At 27.2% G+C, this 27159-nt stretch overlaps 1 protein-coding gene across 4 annotated transcripts; it reads right to left on the reverse strand.

The window, feature by feature from the left end:
- Positions 1 to 796: 796 nt before the first annotated feature.
- LOC145830168 (son of sevenless homolog 1-like) lies at positions 797 to 25724 on the reverse strand. 4 transcript variants are annotated; one of them, XM_082938067.1, is made up of 28 exons: positions 25606 to 25724; positions 22408 to 22506; positions 21377 to 21499; positions 20984 to 21121; positions 18615 to 18788; positions 18347 to 18410; positions 17627 to 17760; positions 17293 to 17442; positions 17001 to 17129; positions 16498 to 16596; positions 15988 to 16109; positions 12993 to 13131; positions 12557 to 12700; positions 11076 to 11302; positions 9131 to 9249; positions 8526 to 8637; positions 6741 to 6863; positions 6344 to 6594; positions 5797 to 6129; positions 5360 to 5615; positions 5088 to 5220; positions 4578 to 4727; positions 4346 to 4469; positions 3952 to 4045; positions 3742 to 3854; positions 3574 to 3656; positions 1858 to 3012; positions 797 to 1245 (listed from the first exon to the last, which is right to left on the reverse strand). In XM_082938067.1, exons 2-27 carry the CDS (start codon positions 22477 to 22479, stop codon positions 1861 to 1863), a joined length of 4758 nt encoding a protein of 1585 aa, XP_082794193.1. In that variant the 5' UTR covers positions 22480 to 22506; positions 25606 to 25724; the 3' UTR covers positions 797 to 1245; positions 1858 to 1860. The 4 variants fall into 4 exon arrangements, with proteins under 4 accessions (XP_082794193.1, XP_082794192.1, XP_082794194.1 ...); XM_082938066.1 differs by having other exon boundaries at positions 797 to 1256; XM_082938068.1 differs by having other exon boundaries at positions 797 to 3012; positions 8526 to 8628.
- Positions 25725 to 27159: the final 1435 nt, after the last annotated feature.

A 27159-nucleotide genomic window follows, 5' to 3' on the forward strand; every position in this document is an offset into this window, starting at 1 on the left:
TTATTTTAAAATCCGAGACGATTAATAACGTTTTAGTAGATTTTGATCAAAGCAAGTTTACGGAAATAAGATCATTCATCAGAAATTGTTAATAAAAAATTATAGATCAAATTTAAAGTTTTAAAAAACATGGCTATATAAGGAAATAAAATTATAAAAATAATAAAAAGAGAGGTCAATGTAATAACTTTTTGGAAAAAAGTGTTTATTTAAAGTTATAGTGCATATGTTACTAAAATCATTTATGGACGATAATAAAAATAAAAAGAGTAAATATTTAAAACAGCACTTTTCAAATGGTGGTAGATAGAAATTAGTAAATATAAAAATTCAAAAGTTAAACCTTATTTAAACTTTCAAAACTTATTTCTACAGATTATTTATAAAACAGCTAAAAACAAACATTTTTGTGATTTTTTTAAAGAATAATTTTCAAAGATATTGAACAAAACAAACTTCAACTTTTATACCTTTTAAAAAATTATTTTTTTAACTTGATCGAGTTTAAAAATAAAACAAATAGACAAAAAAATATTATTGACCAGTTATGTTATTTTAAGCTTATTTTTACGTTTAATAACTTTATTAATGTTCAACCTTTTTTACATATTCAAATTATTTAGTAATTATATAAGAAGAACCAAAAGTTTCTGTAATTCTTGAAAGGATCATCACTAAAAAAAAAATGCTTTAAAACTGTAGTTAAAAGAAGCAAAGTATTAAAAATCAAAGATACTTTTTGATTACTGTACACACTGCAATTTAATAATAAATAAAAATAAAAACTGTGGAGAGCTAAAAAAAAAATTAACCATTTGATTAAAATTTAAAAACTGATGTAGTTTAACAGAAAAAGCATGATGCAACTTCATAGCTTTTAAATTAAGTTCTAAATCAAACATAATTAGACAGATTATTATCATAGTTAAGAAGTACTATAAATTTTACACTAGGTCAACACAAAAAACGATTAATCTTTAAAAGTTGAACTACAAGATTCTCAAAATTAAAAAAGCTAAACGTTTGAGTTGAGTCCTAAAATAAGTTAGCAACAAATAAAAATAAGACCAAGTAAATATAAAAACATTATACTTGTTTTATAGTAGCATGCAAACTAAGTGTAGATGCAGAGTTTGTCATTTGGCTCTTTACATACCAACGCTTTCAATGTGACATTCATTACTCCGAGAAAAAAATGACATTTTTCTTTAGTCAGTCAGTAACTTATCCTTACTATCAGCTTATCTTAAGGTTTTCTTAAATTAAAAGAATACCAGTAAACAAAATGAGCTTACATATTTTCGTGCATAAGTACAGGGTTTTCACTGGTTTACAAAAAAAATTCTTCCAGGTTGTTTTAAGTAAACGTGTTTGGGTCTATTTTTAGAAGTTAATTTCAAGGTTAAAAACTGTTTTCAGTAGTATAAAAATATTGAAAATGTACGGTAAATCTACTTTAAATGTGTTTTTCAACTTATATTTTTTGACAATGACAAAAGCTTTTCATTTGTTTGATAGACTTTACGTGTCAAATCAAAACTTTACTACTTGATATGTAAAAATTGATTAAAATTACAGATTTTTTAGTGATTTTTGTTCAAAATTCCAGTTATATATAATTTTTTAGCCTAAATTGTCAAATTCCAAGTTAGTCCAGGAATTTAGAGTTTGCGACAACATTGTAAGTACTAATTTTTCACATAGTTTTCATTGAAAAAAAAAACATAACATATTCTACAACTAAAAACTTTGATAAAAAACATCTATTACATACAAAGTTACTGTCTTTTTTCCTGTAAATTGTGCAACAAAACTTTCAAAATAACTTTTAAAAAAATTAACAAAAAAATAAGCTACTTTTTATTGTTGAGGCCTCGACTGCTTCCTGGTTGGAATCCTGGGTGGAACCGGAGGCGGAACTTCATCTTCACTGCGCGACGGACCAATCAGCGGCCTGATGTAACCGTCCGACCCTTCCGATTGGTTGCCGCGTTGTGGCGGCACCGGTGCTTGTCTTGTCGGCTGGTTCGGCGGGAAAAAGTTTCCTTGACGCGGGCTGGACGACAGCGCGGAGTTAATGTTAAAAAAATGGCCGTTGTGCGGGCTGGAAGAAAGATTTCTGAGCGACGGACGCTGGACGGGCGAGGAGGAGAAAGGGCTCTGTTGCGGCGACGACGACAACGTTCTGGTCGGGTTGACGGCTTCGCGCACTTGTCTCGCTCTCGACTTTCCTTCTATGACGTCATCACGAGCAGGCACCGGGGGAGGCGCCATTTGCCTGCTGTTGCGCTGCTCGACCCTCGCCGGAAACTGAAACATGTTCTGCTTTTGCCTGAACCTCTGTTCGGGCGAGGAGGGCGGTGGGCTCGGAAACCTCTGCTTTAGTATATGTGGTATTTTGGATCTCGAGTTGCCGTAAAAGTCGACTTTTTCTGCTTTTGAAACGCCGTGAGGCAGGCGATCGTCTCTGACGGGAATCGGGGGAGGCACGCTTGAGTGCTTGCCTTCATTTTCTTTAGCGGCGCTAATCGAAAGTTTATTAACTTTTTCGTTAATACTCCTCTCCTGGGATATTGCTTCGTAGTAAGACTGCGGAAACTGCTGGATTCCCAACATCTCGTTGAACTCAAACTTGCTCTTGTTCTCCATCAGGGCCGTCCCCGGCGTCATGGCAACGTCGAAGTTGATTCCTCCGTATTGCATTCTCGCGTACGCCGAAGGATCGGGGTTCGTGGGAAGAAAAACGTCTCTCGGGGGTACAGGGGGCGCCGGCGGATCCCGCGGGGGAATGTTTGGCGGTCTTTCGCCTTCATCAGGAGACGATCTTCCGCTGCCAGTTGATTCCTCGACACTTTTCGATTGGCTGAAATAGGAGCTGGTGTGCGGTATTGCTTTGGATTTGGCATCGGGTCTGCCCGGCAGCAACCAGCCCAGACCCCTTTTTCTGTTTGCTCTGAGCGGGTACTTGACGACTTTGGGTGTTTTAAGATCTTTGTCTTTGTACTGGCGAGGCTGTGTGTTGATTATACTCATTGATATTTTATTAAAGCTTTTTTTTTTGAAAAAAAGAAACTTTTCAATACAACTTTTTATTCAACACTAATTATTAAAAGAAATATTTAGAAAAATTTGGCAGTCACATACTCAAAAACGTTTATTAAACACAGGGTTGCCACTGACTTTTGGCAAATTTTCTTCAGGTTTTTAAAATTTCTTCCAGGTTTTTAAAAGTACTTGTTTTTGAATCTACTTTTAATTTGTTAGTGTTAAATAGTACTAAAACATTGAAAAGATACTGTAAAGCTACTTCAAGTGTATATTTTAATAAAAAAAAATTTTGATGATGACAAAAATTTTTCATATGTATGATAGATTTTTTGTGTCAAACCAAAATTTTTGTACTTAGAATGTAAAATTTATTTAAAATTCCAGGTTTTTTTGCCTAAATTTTCAAATTCCAGGTTTTAAGGTAAAGTGGCAACCCTGTAAACACTAGAAAACTTTTTGTATATTATAGATAACAACGTACAAAAAACAATTTTCCTTTTAATTATTATTTTGATAAAAACTGACATGCTTTATTCCAGCAACGTCATCATCTTGCACTTGTTTGGAAGCGAAATAACATTCCACGTCCCATTCTTTGTAAGCATCAGCTGCGAAAAGAATTAACAGTTACGAGAATAGTTATTAAATTAGTAAATGATGTTTTAGGTAAAAGTAAAAATTATTACAGCATACCAAATAAGGATGGCCAGCTTTCAATCCATTGCTGCATTTCTTCATGTTTTTTTAAATTGTAGGCGTGGTTTTGATACTTGAGAAGATCAATCTTTTGTTTGCCAACTATTTCTCTATAATTAAAAACACCATATTTTTAGCTGTACTGGTATTTTTGAAATAAAGTTTTATATAAACTTAAAAGAAGTTCGAAAAATAAGACAAACAAACCGCTTTGCGAAATTGATGAGTTTGAAACCATCATCCGCTTCTACTGTATAACTTTTTAAATCGTCAGATTTAAATATGAACGACAATTGACTTCCTAAAAAAACATTATAATTAACTAAAATTGTCTAATGTTTTCCATAAAGAACTGCTTAGTTACAAAAATAAATACATTTAAGTTTTAAAAGGAAATTTCTGTGCATGATAGTTGACTGTATGTAAGTTTACAAAATTAAAAACCTACTTTTAATGAAATAACTAAATATTATATGCACTTTCGAACTTTTTATATTTGATATTATTTAGTTATTTTTATTTCTAATTACACGTGTACCAATAAGTTTAAGTCTTTGAAAAGAAGACTGAAATTCTAAATTTATAGATAAATGAAACAAACCAATAAAAGGTAAGCAAGGTGGGTTACAATTTTCAATCTCGTCCAAAAAAGCTTTGTTAAGATCCATATTTTGCATCCTCTCACCAAACTTCTTTAGGATTTTGTGGTAGAAAGTTGGTAGATTCTGATTAGAAAAACAAGAAAATAACAATAATTAAAGTTATCATCAAAAAATCTGTTTTGCTTTTTTGTTATTGTGTGACTTTATAAAACTAGAGTGTACTTAACTAACATATTGTAACTTTTTCAATCTCCTAAAAGCACTCATACCAAGCAGTCCGATACAAGCTGAGAAACTAGCAAAATTGTTCAATTTTTCCAAGGCGATAGCAAGATCTAATACTCGGCATACCATGTAGATTCGCTCTTCTAAGTTTTTGCACTATAAATTAAAAATACTTCAGGTTTTATAACTAAGTAAAATATGTGTTTTTATACAAAACTATTAAAATAAATCATTCAAATATTATTTTAACTTACGCAGACTGACCAAGATTAAGCATATTTTGTTCTATAGACTCAATTTTAATGTAAGTAAGAATGGTTTGAAATACTGAACTTAGCTTGAGTTTTTAAGTACCGTAATAGATTATTTTGTCACATTTAAAATATTATTTTTCACTCATTCTTAAGTTATTTCATAGTAAAAAAAAACTATTGTAAAACATACATATCAGTTCATTATAAAAAAGTTAAATTTATTAGTAAAGAAATCAAACATATAAAATAAATTTATAATTACTTTAACAATCTGGTCGCACAAAAAGACTGTCAACGCATTTACTTTCTGGGTATACCTAAAAACGTGGGGCGCTTCAGTTATTTTATTTTTTTTAGTCCATCTATGATTTGATATCTCGTAGTTGGTGATGCATCTGAAAAATTAACAAACAAATGTTTCGATATTTACAATACACACAGTAATTTCAACACTTCTTTTTCATTTAATCTTTTCTTGAACTTGGTAAATAAAAAGAAATGTTTAAGAAATATTCACCAAACTCAAAGACAAACCTGTACAGCTCGTAGTCTCGTATTGTGAGCTGCCTGGCGAGTTCGGTGGGATGAACTGACAGCAGGTTCATTTCGCTGATGGTGCGAGCCGTGTGGTATATGATCTCCGGTGGCGGCTGATCGAACTGACCAAGGTAGCCCAGGTGCTGGTCCTTCACTCGTTCGTCCATGCCCTTTACCCACACCGTGAGCGGTGATTTGTTCTTCCTCTCGATCACCCGTGTTATGGCGCTCGCCCACTTCTTTATACTAGCTCCTTTGGAAAAATCATTAACAGTGTTGATTGAAAAAAAAAGTGTCCTAAAAATATTAACTACTTGTACGTCTTTAGTTTTAACAAAAAATATGTTAAAATATACAAATAATATTTTTTTTTTCTTTTATCTATCATAATCTTTTGCAAAAAAAAAGTTTTTGCAACCATTACTTGAAATTACCTTCCAAGCCTTCGATAAATCTTTCCAGTTTCTTAATTAAGCTTACATGCTCGTCTTCATCAAGATTCTTCATATAGTCTTCAATGGGAACTCTTAAATCTTTTTCTACGTCAGAATTTTGTCTACTGAGGTCGACACTCAGAGATGTGTCTTTTTCGCTCAAACTGCTTTTTTCCTGAACATTTGCCGCATTTTCTTGTTCTTTGCTTTTTACAGAGTCTATGGTTTCTTCTTGGGTGCTACTTGTTGGGTCCAAATCAGTTGTTTGTTCCTCTTCCAATAACTGTTCATTATTCGCCTCTTCACTATGCACTCCCTCTTCTTCACCTTTTTCTGTTCGCATAGAATTTTAAATTATTCTTTTTTTTTTAACTAAAGACGTACAAGTACTAAATGATTAAATATTTAGGACAAAAATAACTTTTTTTTAATAATACTGTTAACTATTTTTCCAAAGGAGCAAGTATAAAGAAATGGGCAAACGCCATAACCCGAGTGAGTTTTATTAGTTTCAAAATATACTTTAAAGGTTTTATTTTTAAGTTACCTGCTTGAGCCTGCTTTTGAGCGGCTTGTATTTCCTTGGCCGCCCTCGCAGCCGCTTCCCTCCTCTTTTCCTCAAAAACCTCCTCCTTCAACTTTTTTTCCTCCTCCTTCCTCGCCTGCTCAGCGACGTACTCCTCCTCTGTGACATCACAGGCCACTAGGTAGGCGAGGTTGCGGTGCTGGTCAGATCCGAACCTCGGGTCGAAGTCGTAGAAGTGATGGTCGACCCACTTGCGTATCAGGTTCAACACTCTGTTGTTGTTTCAAATTGAGTTTGTAAAAGTTTTAGACTTGTGTCAGTTGATATGTTATCAAATTTAGCTCATTTGTAAACGCTGGAAAACAAAACTTAAAAAAAAAAAGTTGATTTTGATGATTTAAAATAGATTAAAACCAACTTCAGCTGCACGGGCCTCTGATAATCAACTCTGAACCTCTTCAGGTCTTTTCTGACATGCAGCAGCCCCCTGTCGATCTGATCTTCGTATTCCGCGCCCGCTTTCGGGTTCGGCATGTCAAATCTTTGAATATTTATCAACTTTTATTACATTTATAAAATTTACTTCAATTTCCTTACACCAAAATTTCTTTTTTTGCTTTAACTAGAAATTAACTGTCATGAAATTTAAAAATCTTCTATATTTTCCTCAATTAACTCAGCCAGTAATTATTTGATTATACTGTTTAAAACTTTAGTTGTTTGAACCTACACTTTTAAGATATTCCACTTTAAAAATATATAAAAAAAAGTATCAAACTTGATTTAAATGGTTTACACACACATAACAGTAGTAATATTTATTTAAGTGCTGCTTAAAAAATAGTTAGGTGTATGTGATCTTAAGTGAAATTTGTGTATTAAAGTTAGAGCAATTAAAAATATTTTCTTCCATAGAAATAAAAGTTGTTTCATTAAACATAGTTTAAACTAAAATAAGACAAACATAAGACTTTAACCGTGTAATTAAAATGCATGAATGTAAGCAAAATAACGATTATTTTGAACTAATAATCCAATTTAGTATAAAAAAAATATTTTGTAAAACATCTTTTTGAAAATTTAAATCTGAATTATCACACTAATTCAACTTAGATAATAACTTGTTTGATAATTGTTGTCTTAAAATATTAATGTAGATCTTTTTACTTAAAAATAAAACATTTATCCAGTCCATACAACTTACTTGATATAATGTATTAAATAACTATTGTAAATAAGTTTTCGAAAAAAAAATTAACAGAAGAAGTTTCAAAAACATAATTTGTAAGCTACTTGAAACTTTTAATTTTTCTCTATATTGAAAAAAAAAACTTACATTATTAATTTCGAAATTAAGCTAGTTAACTAAATTAAGTCCATTTTTATTGTTTATTAAATCAAATTCATTAAAATATGTTTTGTATTCGTTTTTTTTATATCTAAAACAAAATTTATTATACTATACTTACTTATTGATGTTTAAAACAGTATATATTCTAAAACAAATAAGGCAGCTAAAAATTTTTAAAGAATAAAAAAAAACTTTAAATTAAACCTTTTTGTTTAAAATAGGCAACATACTCCAAACTAAAAGAAAACAAAAAATAGTTTTTAAATGTTTTTAAAACATCTTTATACATATGTATAAAAAAATATTAAACAGAAAAACTGAAAATCAAAAATGAACTAGTTTTTAAAACTACATGCTTTTTACACTAAACTTTTATAAAATAAGTTATTTTATTGTATTATATATCAAAAAGACATTACGATAAACGTCGATAATTAATAAATTTTTAAAAGACTGCCTTTTATAATAAAAAGACAGCTTCGAGCATTAAAGGTTCATATAAGTTGAAAAGTCAGGCAAACATATGACGTTTCATGGCGCGATGAAACTCTCACAGAGTTTTGTGCTGCATAAAACTCAAGCAGCAATTAGTCGATTGAAAGTTTCGCAAGGTTTCTAGATTTAAGATGGATTTTATTATATGCGAGTTATGAATTTTTAAACATTTTTTATTAAAGACTATCGAATCTAGCATGAAATTTTTAAATCTTGATATACACGATTACCCTTAGTATTAAATTTTATTAAAACCTTTATATAAGCAATTCTACTATAATTAATGATACCTTAAAATTAGGATATATAATAAATTATACAAGACATGAAAGTTAAAACTTCAATATAACAAAAAACCTTTTAATCAATAGATCGAGCAATCTGTGTGGGAGACAGAAACATCGATAAGTTGCAAGGAATATCATGGCGAGATTGCTTTGCGCGAGTGCCTGGCCAACTGCTGTAAAAACTTATTAGAATATAATTGAACAAACTTTTTTAGTAAATCAAACTAGTGTACTTGATAAATTTGGTTATTTAATAACAAACTGTAGCTCAAATTTTATTACACTTTATAAAGTATTGTCAGTTTAGAATACGGTTTAATCTTTAAGTAATTAAGAATTACCATTTTAAACAAAATTATCTGAACACTTATTTGTATTGCTTTCATAAAAAAAATATAAAAGTTTTAAAGTTAATTTAATATTTTACCTCCAAATTGAACAGTGTTAAAATTAAGTCATCATACATATTGCAGAAGATTGACAACAAATAAACTATCTTATATACATTTCTAAATATTCTTTTATACTAAAGCTTGGAATCAATTCATAATTATAAACATTAATTTTACAAACCTTTTCCATAAAACTCAGAACAATAGATTAATGGAAACTGCTGATATTATTTTATTTTTTTTAATTATATAGCGTAAACTTTAGAATGTTTAAAAAACTAACCATTGATTTCGTGACAAGTCAATTTTTCAATAATTTTTTCCACAGTAGCAGCTTTTATGTCACCAGTTTCTGTGTATCTAATATTAATACCAGGCTTGTCTGGTTCCAAAAACAAATACCTTGAAGATAAAATAAATTAAACATAAAGTTAACAACTCAGCCTGTTTTATTTTTATTCAAACAAAATCCAGTTTAAACTAACTTTTAATAAATATTAAATGCGACTTTCTAGAAATTAGTAGATCATAGTAGATAGCTAATTCTAATATATTAATTACTCATATTTTAAGTAACTTCAAAAACTACTTATATAAATATGTACGACAGCATGGTAATTTTTATTTTTTACATTATTATTTAAATTTATAAAAAACTCGTAGCTAGCAACCAATAAAATTAGACAAATTTAACTAGTAGTAAACGATTCATTGTATGTAAAAGTAACATATGTGCTGTAAAAAACTTTAACTATTAATTTATCGATTCCTCATTACAAATTTAAATCCAGTGCTCTAAAATTATTAAAAAAATCCAATATTGTGTTAGAGTAATGTAATTACCAGATTTTTATAAAGCTAACTAGCATTTACAAAACATATATATAATATGAATTTAAATGGCTTTATTATGAAAATAAAATATTTATATAAATAGATAAACTTTATTTATCAAATGAAAAGCTTAATCTGATTTTAATAGCATCTTTTGAAGTAAAAACCAAACTAAATGCAATAAAAACTATTTAATAGAATATTGCTGTTAGGATCAAAACAAAAAATAGTTAAAACTATCCTAAACTTATTAACTATTAATTATAATTCCATAATTATTGTTTACTGAAGTTGATAAAGTTTAGTTGTTTTAAACAAAAAATTGCTTAAAAACTTACTTTTGATAGATTTACCAAAACTTTAAAATCAAAACTTTGTTTGCTGTTTTATTTTGTTTTTGTGTTAAATAAAGTGTTAAATAAAAAACATCCTGTATGAAATAAGATCCCATTAAAATCATGACAAGTAAACGTTGTTTACTTGATTAAGTTTCAAATGCATTAAACTATGTAGTTGGAAGAATAACACAGGAAATATATTAAAACTATTTTTAAAGTCATTTTCATCAAATGTGTTAAATAATTTTAGAATTCATGACAAAAGTCACCTAAGAATATTGGAAAACTGAATTTATAAAATCTTTTTGAAGACTTTAAACACGGCGTATCGCCATATTAAGCTAAAAGTTTGAACGCAATAAAATCAGGGGTTGCCACTGGTTTTTTTTTCTCCAGGGTTTCAAAATTTCCTCCAGTTTTTTAAAAAGTATACGTTTTTCGGTCTATATTTAATTAATATTAAGTTTAACGTTAAAAACTGTGTTAAATAGCAAAACAACATTACAAAGATACTGTAGAGCTACTTTAAATGTGTTTAAAAAAAATTGATGTTGTAATTTTTTTTTATCTATATGATATATCTTTTTTGTCAAATCAAAAATTTAATACTTATCATGTAAAAATTGTTAAAAATTTCAGGTTTTTACAAGTTGTTTGTTCAAATTTCCAAGTTTTTTTTTAAATTCTCAAATTCAAGGTTTTTCTAAATTTTTGTGGCAATCCTGTAAAATTTTTAAAATACTCTTAATTTAAAATTATCTATCTGCCTTTATATATATTTTTAATATTTTTTGATGATATTTACACCATTTTTTTAAGTTTTCATTTTTAAGTTTGAACATATTTTTTATTCTAAACCTTAGAACCAATAACCAAACTAAAAGTTAGACCTAGTCAACATTTATATTCTTCACTTAAATTTAAAAAAATTCTAGTCAAAAAAACTTCATAGAACAAAATTATGATACAATTAATACTGTTGGAAAATAATAATTAGCTTATTTTTAATTTATAAAGAAATATTAGCATTTACAGTGAAAAATTACAAAAACGAACTCTTGTGAAGTGGGCAGGTTCAAGGGGACCTTCAACTCTTCCCTTACCATGACGTCATCGATCATGCGGTCGTACCTGGTTCGCAGCTGCAACCTGATCAAATGGCACAACCACTCGCGCTTGCTGCCGATATCGTTCAACCGGAACTCCAGCCACTTGGACTCGTTGTCGGGATCGTACAGCACGAACGAGTTGCTGCCGGCTACCTTGTACTCTTTCAATATGATCTGAGTAAAAAAAAAATGTCGTTTACTTTACTTCGATAAAAATGCACTTGTCAAAACACAGACTCAAAGAGTTATAGATGACCTAGGTATATAAATATATATATATGACATGTACGAATTAAGTTTACTGTTGGTTTGAAAATCAATCAAAATTAAAAACGTCAATTTTACTACTTCTTTTTAGTTTCAATTAAATATCGTATGTTAAATACCAATCAAAATAAATTCTTTATTTTTTAAAGGTTCATACTTCGGTTTTTTTTTATTTTTTTTTTTTGGAACAATAAATATTGAGAAACCGAACAGAAGTTTGTTTTAAGTTTTTTTTTTGTTCTAATAACCACAAATAATAAACAAAAAGATTTAAAATAGAACATTTTAATAAAATACAAAGTTCATATTAAAAAAATTAAAATTTATTTATATTAAAATAATATATAATATTATGTTTAAATAATAAACGCATTATAAAAAGAATGTATTAAAAATTTGTCAACTAATTAAAACATTTATAAAAATTTTGGAAGCAAAACTTTTTTTCAAACATTATACTTTTTTATAGAACTCAATTAATAATAAATTAAAATCTATATCTTAACTAAATGCTTTAAAAACATAAAACTGTGGTTTAACATAGTCTACCTAGGATCACTGATTGTAGTTTATAGTAGTGACTCATCATACATAAAATTTTGAACAAGATTAAAAAAAAAACAGTAAATGCTTCTCTCAAAGCGAAAAAAATTATAAAAAATTGAACTTTATCACCATATCACAATTAAAACTTATTTGTATAAAATAACTAAATGCAGCAGGATGAATGGTTTTTTATAAGCTGCAACAAAAAATGCTGATTTTTTAATCGAAACTTCCTAAACTTAATCATTTTATTAACTCATAAATAATCGTATTTCTAACTATGTTACTTTTCATGTTATAATCTAACTTTTTAGTAACAAGTATTTGAAATAGAGAAATTTAACAGCCGTAAGTAATTATTGTTCAGATTATCTTAATTATTTTAAATTAGTTCTAAATAGAATCTTTTTTTATGCATTAGTTTTCAAAAACTATATATAATTTTATTTTTCAAGACCAATAACTATTCTAATAAGAAATTAATTTACTTTTTTTTGTTAAATAATTGTTATTTTAGTTTTCCGAAAGCTGAAATATTTAAATATAAATAAAAATAAATTAAAACAAGAAATATCTTTAGAATTAAGATATTAAAATATAACTACTGTATCTAACCTTCTTATCAACAGCTATTTTCTTTTTGAAGGCAAAAACACTTTTGGTTTTTGATTGCGTTTCGACACTTTTAGCCAAAATCAAGATTGTGTCAAATAAAAAACACGTTCTGTAGACTGCTTTGTTAGTCCTGAATATGTTTCCCTGATACATTAGAATTAGGTTAGCGTAACAAGCAAATGATATGACTTTATAGTTTTATAAACTAAGGCTAAATTTAATATTTATAACAGCAAAACTGTAAACAAGCGATGTATAATGATTAAAAAAAAAATCTTAAGCTAGATCAAAATGTACCTAATTAAAAAACGAAGTTTAATTCGTATTAACTTTTACACTATTGTAAGTTAAAAATTAAAAAATTAGTAACAAGTAAATATAACAAAAAACTCAATTTTACACACGAGATATTTTAGAACTGGTATAAACTGCATACCTGAAAAACAAACTCGTTGACTTCTAACGACAGCTCATTCTGATTGTCCCAACTCTCTAAGGCGTTTTGAATTCTTGAAATTTCAAGCAAGTTAGATTCATAGCGGTGAATTGACCATTTTCTCAGTGAAGAGTGGTTCCTATCAGTCAAATTTATATATTTTTTACTTTCATGTAGACAAGTTTTCTATAATAAAATTGAAAACAAATTTTTGTTGTAAAGCTATCTATATTTGTAAATCTTTTATAAGATATTATTTTTATTAAATATTATATTAAATATTATAAGACAACCGCCAAAGATCAGCACCTGAATCAGACAAACTCAAAGCCTTTTAAAACGACCTATACGAAATCATCAGAAACCTCAAGTTCTCAAAATTTAGATCAAAATACCAAAAGACTCTAAACAAAAACATAAAAAAGCTACTGAATAAGAAAATGGTTATAGTCTTTTCAGATAAAACATCAAACTTATACTATATAAATGCAAATAAATTCAAGAAGCTAATGAAAAATAGCATAACTAGCGAATATTCAATTGACAACGAAAATACCATTAATGACATTAACAACGAAGCAGCACAAATCCTAAGTAAACAAATGAGTTTAAAGAACAAAAAAGTTCCAAAATATGAAATAAATGAAGCATTCCTTTCTATCAAAGACCATAAAGCGAACTTTCCACGCGATATCAACTGTAGAATAATTAATTCATCTAAAACCCACTTAGGTAAACTGTCAAGAACCATTCTACAAAAACACATAACAACCATAAGAAAAAAATCCATGCTTAGCCAATGGAAAAACTCTGGCGAAGTGATAGATTGGTTCGAAAAAATCAACAGCAAAAACCATAAATGCTTCGTGAACTTTGACATAAAGAACTTTTACCCAACTATCAAAAGAAAGCACCTAATAGATGCAATCATCTTTTCCAACTCTTATTCAAGGTTCACAGAATTTGAGATTGAGACAATTTTGCACACATGCAAATCAGTAATGTTTTACGATAATAATATGTGGAAAAAAACCAACACCAATGACAACTTTGATGTACCTATGGGCTCATTTCACGGCGCCGAAATATGTGACCTTGAAGGTTTATACCTATTACACCATTTGTCTACGATTATAAACACTGAGTCAATTGGACTCTACAGAGATGATGGACTTGCCGTTATCAATCAAACAAATAAGAGTAATATTTGCAAAAAAAAAAACAAAATTACAAGAAAACTAGCAGACATAGGATTCGACATTACAATTAGCGCAGGTGAAACCTCCACCAACTTCTTGGACATACATTTAAACCTCCTAACTGATAACTATTGCCCATATGTAAAGCCAAACGCAAAGACCATCTATATTGACAAAGATTCTAACCATCCTAGAACAATTAAGAAAAATATCCCAAAAATGATCGAAAATAGAATTTCAAAACTAACAAAAAGCAAAGTATCATTTGATAACGCGAAACAAACCTACCAAAACGCTTTAAGCAAAAGCAACTTCCATCATAAGCTCGAATATAATCCTACAATTAATAACAACAAAGCAAAAAACAGAAAAAGAAAATGTATATTTTACAACCCACCTTTCTGTGAATCAGTGAAAACCAAATTCGGAAACCTCTTTTTAAAACTGCTTGACAAGCACTTCCCAGAATCAACAGAACTACACAAAATTTTCAATAGAAGTTCCACCAAGATATCATACTGTTGTTCCCCAAACATTAAAGCACTAAAAGTGGACATAATAAGAAGCTGCTAGAAAAACCACAAATAGAACCGAAGCTATGCAACTGCAGAAACAGAGAGCAATGTCCAGTAATGAATAAATGTAAATTAGAAAATGTAATATACGAAGCAATCGTCTCATCTGAGAAAAATGAGAGAATGTCATATATTGGATCCACCCGAAGAGCATTCAAAAATAGATTGTACGAACATAGAGTATCATTTCCAAAACCCAACAAGAAGAAGCCCGCCAACTGTACACAACTCGCCAACTACATGTGGAAACTATATGAAAAAGGCGAAAAATCCACTATTGAATGGAAAATTCTCAGACAGACAAAAAGCAGATTTAAACCAAACTTCATGTGCTCACTATGTAACCTTGAAAGACTGTTTATAGCAAATGCTAACCAAAGAAAAATCCTTAATAAAAGAAATAAACTAGTCATGCAATGCCCTCATTACCCTAAGGAATACTTTTAGTTTATTTTTTATCGCATTAACTTAGTTTATTTTATTTTATTCTATTTAATTTGATTGTTACATTGTATTTATGTTTGTATTGTGTAAAGATTTTCTTTTAAAGTTACAACATTCCCGTAAAAAGACCATTTCTGTTTTCTAAAAATCCCCTATAAATCTTAGTATTTACATTTTTTCCAAAGCCCAATATATTAAATGCTTAGTAAATAAATTTTCAAAACATATAAAATCTATAGTTAATAAATTATTTAAACTAAACTTACCTATATTTCATTTTAATTTAACTTAACTTTAAAATTTAACTTTTGTAAACTACATATTAATTAAAACTCATATTTTAAATGTAAACTTTATTTTTACTTATGTGTGTATTTTTATTTTCCAATTCATCGCCCTGTATACTTTTGTTTTCAGCTTTTTTTAGCGTCTGATGAACTGCTCTGCAGGGAAACGGCGTAACGCAATAAAAGTTTAACAATAAATTTATATAAATATTATATTACAAAAACATTTCATGCTGAACTAAATTAGGTATGCCAGGTTTAGCATGATATATTGAAATTTAAAATGTAATAAAATCAAATAGAGATTATATTAACAATAATTTCAGGCAATTACTTACTATCAACAAAAAGTTCAGTTTTTAAACAAAATACGATTAAACTTTACTCTATTTTTTTTTTTCAAAGTTTAATCTTACTTAAACTAAGCATTAATTAAAGTTAATAATTAGGACTTATAAACTCTGTGAACCTCAAAATTTTTATTAATTACCTTTCGTTGTGTTTAATCCAATGTCCGTGAGTCTCAAGAAAAATACGAATGTTTGAAAGTGCAATCTGAGTTTGCCTGAGTGAATCAATATCCTCCTCATCTGATGTTAGTTCTTCTAAATTCTGTCAAGTTTTTTTAAGTAAGCTCTCTTTTAATTAATTTGCACAGTGACACTGCAATTGGAAATAATAATTTTTATTTTTAAAATCAAACAAATGCAAACAAATCAAAAATGTACTATTGTTTAGCAAAGAATTTACATTGTAGTTGTTGCAACCTATATTATAGTCTAAAATAAGTAATTTGCTTAAATAAAATTCCAGTATACTTGAAAACACAAAATAATTTTAAAGTTTGTTTAAAACAAATAGTTACAAGTACTACTAAAATATTCTAAAACAATACAATATGTAATGAAAATTACACTTGACTAAATTCATGAAAATAATTTCGAATAATATACAATCGAAAATAAAAAATTAATATAGCGATGATAAAAAGTTCACGAACTTCAAGATGTTTCAACCAAAACAAAATATGGTAGGCTGGAGCGAACATGAGTTTAGGAAGGACGTACAAGACCAAATCATCAAATCCTTGGTGAATTTTCTGTTTTTATTTAACCTTTTGATTAAAATCAGCATTTAATTTAACAATTAACTTTATTTTTAATGTTCTACAACCTCTTTTTTTATCTTCAAAAATTTGTTATAAGTTAGTTACTTTGTGTTTATTTAAATATTTATAGCTAAATATAACTTTTTGAATATCTTCACAGCTAACATAATATATATAAAAAATCATTTTCGTTTTAATTTTCCAATAACTAATTGATTGTAACTTGATGGCTTTAAATTGTATAAAAAAATTACTCTTCGTCATCTTAAGGAAACAAGCGTTTTACTAAATAACTCATGAATTTTATTAACTTAATTGTACTAAGTAATATTACTTTTGTAAAAAGAGTAGAATTTATTAACTAAAAGTTTAAAATATAACTATTTACAACTAACAGCTAAAGCATCAAGAACAACTCTTTGATCAATAATAGTATAAAACTTCTTTTCCCAGGTTAACCCATCCTCCGCAGTTCGATTCAACAAATTTTCAATGTAAGAACCGTACAAAGAAAACCAGTTTTCCTGAAGAAAGTAGAAAAAAATTAAAATCTGAGTTGTTAAACAACAAAAAACTGTCGTAAAAATGTGTTTAAAATACAAAACTTAAAAATAAAAGTCTATCAATTGATTAATCAGTGAAGAAACAAAACTATTCAGACTTTTATCTTTTCAATTGAAAACTGACCATAACAAGATCCTCAAAACAACTACCAAAAGATGGGTTTTCTTGAGGAGTGTCACGTTGCTCATAAGCTTCTTCCATGAGATGGATCAATATTGAGGAGACCTCGGCTAAATCTTGAACCAATCCCAACATGAAAACGCTTTCGAAATCCTGGTTGGGAAAAATTTAAAAACTTTATTTTAGGCTATATTTTCTTATCATTTTGGTTTTCTTTATTGTAGGATTTAATTTTCAACTTCAAATCATATTTTTCAAAATAATTCAGAAGTTTTATAAAAAAATACATTTCAAATAAATTTTTTTAATTTTATCTTTACATTTTAACAAAATTTACTTGTTCACTTATATATTGAGCATCAACTAGTGTTTTTACTCCTTGTAAAGCTATCTTTGATAAAAAAATCAAATCACGGTAGTACATTTTTTCTTCATTAAATATACAGTGCGCCTGATGCTCATAAGTTAAATCTGAAGATAAATAATTTGTTAAAATAATTATTTCAAATTAATTACAAATAATTCAACTACTTCATAAAATAGAAGATTTTAAATTGTTTTACTAAACTAGTCCATCTAAACAGTTATAGTAATTAACACGATTGCCACTGGTTTTTGAGAAGTTTTTTCCAGGTTTTTGAAAGTACATGTTTTTGGGTCTGTTTTTAGTTTAAAGTTAAAAACTGTATTAACTAGTATAACAACTTCAAAAAGATACTGTAAAGTAAAGCTATATTAAATGTGTTTGTAAATAAATAAAAAAGTTTGATGATGACAAAAATGATGATTTAAGTGTTTTTACTTATATGATAGATATTTCGTGTCAAATCAAAAATTTTTTACTTAACATGTAAAAAATGTTTAAAACTTTAGGTTTTTCCGGGTTTTTAGCCTAAACTGTCAAATTCAAGGTTTTTCCAAGAATCCAGGTTTTGTGGCAACCCTGAATCAAGTAGCTGTTAAACTGTGCAAAACAATGGCTAATTAATAAATTTAAAAAATTGTTTATAATATTGTAATCAAAAAACCTATTTTTATTGTTATTACTTGTTTTTACCTGGTTTGGTTGGAGTCATTATTGGTTTTTCTTCATCGATTGATTGAAACAAGTCCATAAGTGTCTGGTAAAATGGTGAGTGTTTAAACACGAGTGTTAAATAAGGATTTTTATAAAAAAATTAAAAGGATTAAATTGTCTGTTTGACTTGAGCAATTTTACAATAAGGAAATTTTGAAATTACATAAAACTACATTATGAAAACAAATAGCATAGAGAAATTTTTCAAGTATATTATAATATAGCACATAAAAATAAAACTAATAACCTTGTCTGCAAACATGCTAACTTGAAGATCTTCAAAAGTAATGAAAGTTTTGCTTGATAAATTATCAATGTAGCTAAGGCACAACTTAAAGAGGTCTTTAACTAAATATTCTACAATTCCAGCAAAAGCCACGAAAACTTGTTTATCTATGTGATTCATTGGCATGCCCATTACCTTAACATTTTCAATATATCTAATTAAAATGTGTTGTTAACAAGTTAATACGTAACTATTTATTATAAAATTTATAACTTAACTAAACAGTTAGTTTAGTATTAGTTTTCCAAGTTTTTTTTTTACATAACTGAAACAAAGTATAACATTGATTTGAAACTATAGGAAAAGTAAATGAAATTGTTTACATTGATAGTTTAAATTCCATACTTGACTAAATCAGCCTTCAATAACTTATTAAGAACATGTTTGCACAGTTTTTTGTCTTTAATACTTAGTTTATCAATGGCTTCACCTCTGGAAAACTTGTTAATGATCTACAGGATGATTTACTAGAAAGATATAAAAAAAAACGAAAATCTATTAGAGGAAATTATGTAATGTATTACGTGTTTTTGTGAATGAAGTTCAAGTAGAGCAAGTTTATTGATCAATAGAACAAACTTCAGAAACAATGACTTATACCATCTTAAATATTAAAATAGAAAAACTACCCTAAATTGGTATGAGTTTAAAAATAAAATATAAATTAAAATAAAAAAACAATTTAGAAAACACCATCAAATACTATTTTTTCTATTAATTATAACTCATTCACACTCTAGTCATGAATGAAAAACATAAAAGATATTAACTTGGTATTATTAATTTTTTGACTAAAAGAAGAAAAAAATATTTTATTTTTTAACTTTTCTTTAATTTTTAAAACACAACTGTTTATTCATAAAATAAATTGTTCTCATCAAACTTGAGAAGTATTGCTTAAAACGTAGAAAATAGATTTTTAATGATTTTTAATTTTTAACTTGGCCCTTCCACAAGGATCCTATTAAACTCTTGAACTTTGTCTACTAATGTTTCTAAAACTAGTTTTCATAATAAAAAACAAAAAAAAACATCTGTTAGCTAAGTTAAAGATCATTAAAATAAGATCAACATGTAAATTAGCATTATCCCCTATCCCCTTAATGAATTAATCAAAAAATTGTTCATTTACACAAAACATACACTATTTGACCATACAATATTTTAGGAGTTGAGAAATTGCGGCCTACAATGTATTTTTCAGCTAGTATGCAGACTTTTGTAAAATATCTCAGTTTTATTATGGTAAAAGCTTACAATTAGCTGCAATTTTTAAAATTTACTAATTACTATACTGTTATGAAAACATACGAAAAATACTAATCAAAATCTAAATTGAATATTTTAATATATTGCTTTTCTTAAACTACTTAAATAAACAACTTTGTTTTTACTTAGTGGTTTTTGTTAACTTTAGTTTTATAGTATTATTTACTAATTACTTTACTTTGATTTCTTTGCAACAAATTAATTGGTTGAAGAGTTTAGTGATTTAAGTGTTAAGTTCTTTTGAAAAAAAAGCTTTTTTAGCTTAAAAATGTAATTTAAATATCTACAAATGTTTTAATAAATTTCTAGAACAACAGTATAAGCTATTTATTGCAATAAAATTGTTTGTTATAATTTTTTACAGTATTAATCAAAGTCTAAGAAGAGCTTATGCAAACAATCATATCTTATTTATCACATCAGTTGTTTCAAAATGTTTTTAATTTATTGCACTGCAAACATGGGAAATTCAGTGCACACTAGATCAGTGGTTCTAAACAATTTTTAAATAGTTCCCAACAAAAATTACAATTTAAAACAAATACTTTTGCACATTATATTGTATCTACTTTAAAATAGTTTACTATTAATATGCTTTAGTTCATCAAAACTTGTTAAAATATTAAAAACATTGCTTTTAGAAGTAAGAAAGAATTTGTGTCTACTTCAAAAACCTTAAAAGAAATTATTAAAGTTTTAAGGCACATAAATGTTAATTCAATGTTTAGTATTGTGCAAAGGTTAAAACTTCTGAAACATTGCACTATATTTTTAAAATATTTATTTAATCTAACAACTACTCATATTGTGTCTTAATTATTACCATTTATCTAAAACACAGAAAAACTTATTTTAAAGTGCTATAAAACAGATTCCAAAATTATAAAGTATATTTTAAATTAATCTTTTAAAAAACTTTGCGCACAGTAAAATAACTTCATGCATATTTTAGGAAACACTAATATAAAAGGTAAAGATACATTTAAATGTACATTTTAAAATAAAACTTATTTGAAATAAACAAAATATATACTTTTAACAACCTAGCATACTTAATTTACCTTAAAATGTTGTTGAATTTTTTCAACAGTAACAATTGGCTTTACTTTGTTTTTACTATCAAGGTAAACTTCAATTTCTCTTTTTAAACCAAGCAGCACTGTACTTGGTATATTTTCATCCATCTGCTTATCTAATTCCTTTAAGATAACATACAAATTTAAATTTATTTTACTAGAGATTATTTTTTAAACTTTTCTTTACATTATGTACTATTTTTTTGAATAAAGTAATCAAAACATACTTTATTTAATAAAATATTTTTTTCATAAATTCTGTACAATCTGTAACATTTAAAACGACTAATTCAAACATTATTTATGTACATCATTAATACATAAGCTTTATAGTAAAATAAAAGAAATACTATTTTCTCAACTTATTATAAAGCTTACTGTTAGACTCTTAGGTACACTTGGCCCAGTAAGATACAAGAGACTCATAAACTGAGAAACAAGCTTATGAAGATGATGGAGCGCTTTTTCTTCCATATCAACAACTCGCATGGAATCTAGCAGCTAAATTATTGAATTTATTGTATTGTTTTTATAAATATAACATCATTGATATTATGTATAACATGTTATGGGGAAAATTTTAACAAAAATTATAAATAAAAACAAAAAAATTTATTAAAAAACTTTAACTAAGTTTCATAATTCTTTTTTTTGAGTATCAAATATAATTTATTATATAGATATACATAAATTATATTTAAAATTATAATAATTTATAAAAAGTAACTTGAAATTTTTTATTCTATTAAACTAACAGTTAATATCTAAGGATAAAATTTGAGGATTCAAAAGGGTTTGGAGAACATAAACTATCTAAAATACAGTTTTTTCTATACCAAAATGTTCTCTTTAACTTTTTTATACATTAATTTCAGATTTTTAAAGTGCAAGTTTTCTTGTCCTTTCAGTAGAAAACTAAATAAACGCTAAAAATAAACTTCTAATTATATAATACTACCAAAAATAAAAACTTAAATGCTACTTTAAATGTTTTTTATAATAAAAAAAACTTTGATTAACATGTAAATCTTATATTGTATTTGTTAGCTATTTCCTACTTAAATTCAACTTATTTACTTTGACTGTTTAAACTTTTGAAATTTTGAAATTTTTCCATGATTTATGGTCCAAAATTCTAGGTTTATCAAAAAGTATTAAATTCTAACTTTTTTAATTTAAGATGGTCACCCTATTAATATAGAAACAACGATATCTGAAGCATTTTATATTGTTTTGTACCATCTATGAGTATCATCATGACCTTGTCTCTGATAGCTTCTTGTCAAAAAACAAATATCATATCAAACTAAACATACAGTCTTGCAAAAAAGTACATCACTAACAATTTTTTAAGACCCCAAAAAATATAAATAGGTTAAAACTAATATGTATAAAGTTGTATATCTAACCTTTTCAATCGCAACAATTAGTGGTTTTTTGTCATGTTTTTTAAATCGTGAGTGTTGGTGCTCTACTTGCATTTCTTTGTAGTTTTAGACTTCCAATTGCTATTAAAATTATATAAGCTTATTAACACATTCACTACTGTATATTAAACCTTACAAAACTATAATTACATTTTTATTTTAAACTTAGTAAATTGAATATAATATAGCATTCACTTTCAGTTTCACAGGCATATTTTAAAAACACTAACAACAAAAAATCAACTTAAATTCATAAAATACTGATTACCTTTTTAGGGGACAGGTCAAATATGCACAAAGACATTTTTGCATGAAGGGTTAAATATGCACAAAAAGACATTTTGCACAAGAGGTCACTTTTACACTAAGACAATTTTCCACAAAGAGTAACTTTTGCACAAGGAGTCATTTTTACAAGAGATTATAATAATAATAATAATGCCCGCTATCAGCCGAGATCAGCTATGCGTGTTGTGCACAGAGAAAAAAAAAAACATACACAGTGATGCAATAGACAAAACACAAACACAATACAAAAAATCAATTAAATTCATTCTGCTTCTTATTTCTTCATCTTCTTCTTTGTTGTTCTAAAATATTCCTTTTCTCTTTCTTGCAGTCTTTTGTGTATAGTTGATCTCTATTTGGCACGGTCATTTGCAAGCAACTCCCAATCATCAGTTTCAATGTTCAAGCTTTTTAGGTCGCGCTTGCATACATCCTTAAAACGTAATTTTGGACGTCCTCGGTTTCGTTTGCCAACGACCAACTCCCCATACAATAGAAACTTTGGGATCCGCTCAGTATTCATTCTCAGGATATGACCGAGCCAGCGAAGCCTGCGCTGACTGAGGGTAAAGTACATAGTGGTAAGACCAGTACGTCTCAATACTTCCTCATTGGTGATCTTTTGCTGCCATGTAATTCCAAGGATGCGACGAATGCATCGTAGGTGGAAGGTATTGATTTTCTTCTCCTGTACGCTAGGTAACGTCCATGTCTTGCTACCGTAAAGCAGAGTACTGCAGACACAGGAACAGTAAACGTTAGCCTTTGTTCAAATGCTTAGCTTTTGGTTATCCCAAACTCTTGCAGTCAAGCGAGCAAAAGTGCCTGATGCTTTGCCAATGCGACTATTTATTTCTTTGTCCAATGATGCGTTTGACGCAACATTTGAGCCAAGGTATACAAAGTTATCTACATTCTCGATATCCTTACAATTGATTTTGATTGATGGTAAAATATTTGTTCCTTGACTTAGAATTTTAGTCTTCTTAAGGCTTATAGTAAGGCCGAAATCCAAGCATGCCAAAGAAAACTGATTCAGCAGTGTCTGCAGGTCTTGGGCAAGAGATTAATAACTATATATAAAATAATCAAAAAACAAAGGAAAACTTTAAAAAAATTAAAAGAAGAAAAAAAGTTAACGACCAAGGATAAGGGTTAGGGGTAACAGTGATAGTAAAAAGAAAAATGTAAAAAAAATTATAAATTATTAACTTAAATAAAAATACTATAAAACATAAAGAATAAATAAAAATGTAGTTAATAAACAAAAATTAATTAAAGAAAAAAATAAGTTACCAAACAAGAGTAAGGGGAAACAGTGAAAGTAAAAATTAAAAAAAAAAATTCAACCCATACAAAAAGAAACCCTCAAGGACACCGTGCAAAAGTTTCCCTTTGTACGTATTTGACACCTACCCATCGTTTTTGTCGATTATCTAACAGTTAATTTGCACTTGAATTATTATTTAAACAAGCTCTTTTCCAAATTATTGAGCAACTATTTTATATTTAATAAAAATAATTATAATACAGTCTAATTCTAAAACACTACTAAGTAATCTTAAGTTAAAAGTTAAAATTTTCTTATAAAAAAGTTACTAAAGTTGTCAAAAAAATTATTTAAAACTTTGAATTTTTCAACTATGAAGTTTATTATAGTAAAACGTTAAAACTAGTTAATTTTTAGAACTAAGGAGAAGCATAGTTGTCAGTGTGACAATGACTGTATAGCCAAAAATTACTTGAGCTTAACATTTTAAGTTATAAGTAAACTAAGTTTAATTCTACATTAGTATTAATATACTTCCAAATTTTCAATTTGAAAATAAGTTTTTGAAGATTGTTTCAAACTAAAAAATAGTAAGAATTATTTTAAAATTGACAAACTTTTCAGCTAGAGTTCAAAAGTATACTGATATTTTTTTAAAGTTGTGTTTAAACAAAAGTTTGAAAATAGTCAATTATTTTATATTGAGTAAGGTATATTAGGGTTATGTTATGAAAGTAAACTAAATTTTGAATAAGTTAAACGTAAAACAATTCAAATTAAGAACTATATGTGCTTAGATAGGGTTTAAAATGTTCTACTTATTGATTGCTTACAATACTAAAACTTTGGATAAGTTTTGTATAAAATTTAAAATACGTAGTTTTTGAATAATGAGATAAATATTTACCTATTAAAAGCTAGTTGGTCCAAAAGAAAAGTTTTTGAAAAAAGTTTTCATAAAAAAATTGACAAACAATTTAAAGTTGATTAATGTTATTGAATTTTTTGACTGTACTGGTATTTAACAATATTTATTGAAGGGATTATCAATACTCTTGAACATTTTTTAATTGTAAAAAACATCAGTCTCATACTCTACATTTTGCAACAATAAATTTTTTCTAGACAAAAGTAAGTGTGTTACATCATGTGGAATTTTACCTGCCCAAAATTTTGAGTAGAAAAATATCAGACTTATACTTCCCTCTACAACAATTGATGTTTTAATTAAAATAAAAACAAAAACCATTTTTTACAAAAACAAAAAAACCTTTGGAGATACACCATTTAAAGAAAACTCACAAGGGTTAAATCTCAACAATAAAAATAAGAAAGTGTGAGAAAATAATGAATCTCAAATCCCTAACCAAAGTGCTCAACCCCTGTACAACAAAAAGTTAGTAACTCCAAGTCAGTTTAAATATGAGCTTTGCAAAGAGGTCAGTTTTCTTTACTAAGGCAAAAATTGGTGATGCATAAATTTTTGAAGCAAAAACCAACTTTTCATAAAATTCAATGGTTTTATACATCTAACTTAATGCTCTTTTTGTTTTGGAACTACTAGTTTAAATTAAAATATATAACACTAGTATTCACTTTAATAATTGCTTTTATAAACTTACTTTTAAATTGTTATCTTTTGCTTGTGGAATTTTTAAAAGTAGTGTGTTTAAATTTGTATCTTCAATGCTGCATTGGTTAATCTGTACATATTTTAGTATAAATGCAGAGAAAATATTTTCTAACAATTGTTAACATAATTTACTATTAATCTATTCTTTCGACATGATCTTACATTCTTGTACATTAACATTCACAATTGTGATAAATTACAAGACTTAAAAAACTATTAATAAATACAAACGGTAAAGGCAGCTGTTCTAAAACTTTTCTTGAATGGTAAACAATATTATTCATTCATTTCTACTTCTAAAAAAACATATATATATATACAAACTAAATGCAATATTTTTTTAGGAAAGTAAAGCTTTATATTTAAAGTGATAAAAAATTTAGACAAGTTAACAAAAGAAATTATAAAATTATTATGTTTTTAAAATTAAAAAATTAACTGAATTAGTTTTAAAAAGATGCAATTCTAAGATAACTTTACATTCGTTCAAAAAAACAGCAGTTAAAACTTAAAAAAATTATAAAAATTTTTAGACAATAATGTATTTTTTATATTAGATTTTAATGTTTATAAAAAGTTACAAAAACTACTATATGTAACAAAAATAAGCAGTAAACTACTTTTCGTACATACAGGTTTCGTACAACCAAATTTTTTTAAGCGTTTGTTTTTCAATAAACTTATTGTTATCATTCTTGTTATTATTATGTTATTAGTACTATTTCTTTTATCAAGATAAAGTAGTTTAAATTTTCCGAGTTTTATATTATAAATTACATCGACTATAGTTTAAAAGATTAGCTTATTTTGACTAGGCAAACTCTCGATAATGCTATTTTATTATTTTTAGAAAAGCCTTTTGTATTAATTTACGATTATAATGAATAGGTAACTAATTTTCACTGATTTTTACTTAGATCATTTCTAATCGGTGCTAATTAAGTTAGAATAGAGTGAAAAAAACTCTCACAATAATTTTTGCCTTCAAAATAGCATTTGATTTTTAACTAAAACTAAAAGTTTGATCGTAAATAAGTATACTATATGGAAAACATTTCTTATTTGTGTGATAATAAGTATTAAAAAGATTTTACTTTTTTAGTTTTACTAAAGTTACTTGTAGTTAAGCTTTAATATTTGTAAGTAGAGAAGACCCTTAGTTTAAAACATTTCAAATAAAAATTCAACTTTATCAACTGATAAACATTCCTTTAAATTCTTTATGTAGTAGATTTTCGTTCATATTTTTTTCTACTACAGGTGCTTTTAGTTGTTTTGAAGCACTATCTTTCAATTTCATATATAACAGCATTAAAGAAAAATTTATCTAAAAGCAGCTAGCATTAAAGATATGTAACTGTTTTTATTACTTGGGCTATAAAAGTATTTGTTAAAATGTTCAATACAAATAATTAACTGGAGAAATTTCGATCACAGTACATGGTTTTAGATTATGAAACAAGTTTAATTACTTTTTATTTACTATTTAAAAAATTAAACTGTTATTTCAATAATATAGATCAGTACAAAACCATCTGCAAGG

The sequence above is a fragment of the Thalia democratica genome, chromosome 2 (assembly GCF_965202585.1).
Source record: "Thalia democratica chromosome 2, ktThaDemo2.hap1.1, whole genome shotgun sequence".
Classification (NCBI taxonomy): domain Eukaryota; kingdom Metazoa; phylum Chordata; class Thaliacea; order Salpida; family Salpidae; genus Thalia; species Thalia democratica.

Bases quoted from the DNA above. Each gene is read 5' to 3' on its own strand.
- LOC145830168 (XM_082938067.1), bottom strand. From the start codon at position 22,479: ATGCAAGTAGAGCACCAACACTCACGATTTAAAAAACATGACAAAAAA. The intron at 16,110-16,497 runs GTTCGTGAACTT...AAAACTTGACAG, and splicing joins TTTGGTTGAAACATCTTGAA to AATTTAGAAGAACTAACATC. The intron at 9,250-11,075 runs GTTCGTTTTTGT...TTTATCTTCAAG, and splicing joins AACCTGCCCACTTCACAAGA to GTATTTGTTTTTGGAACCAG.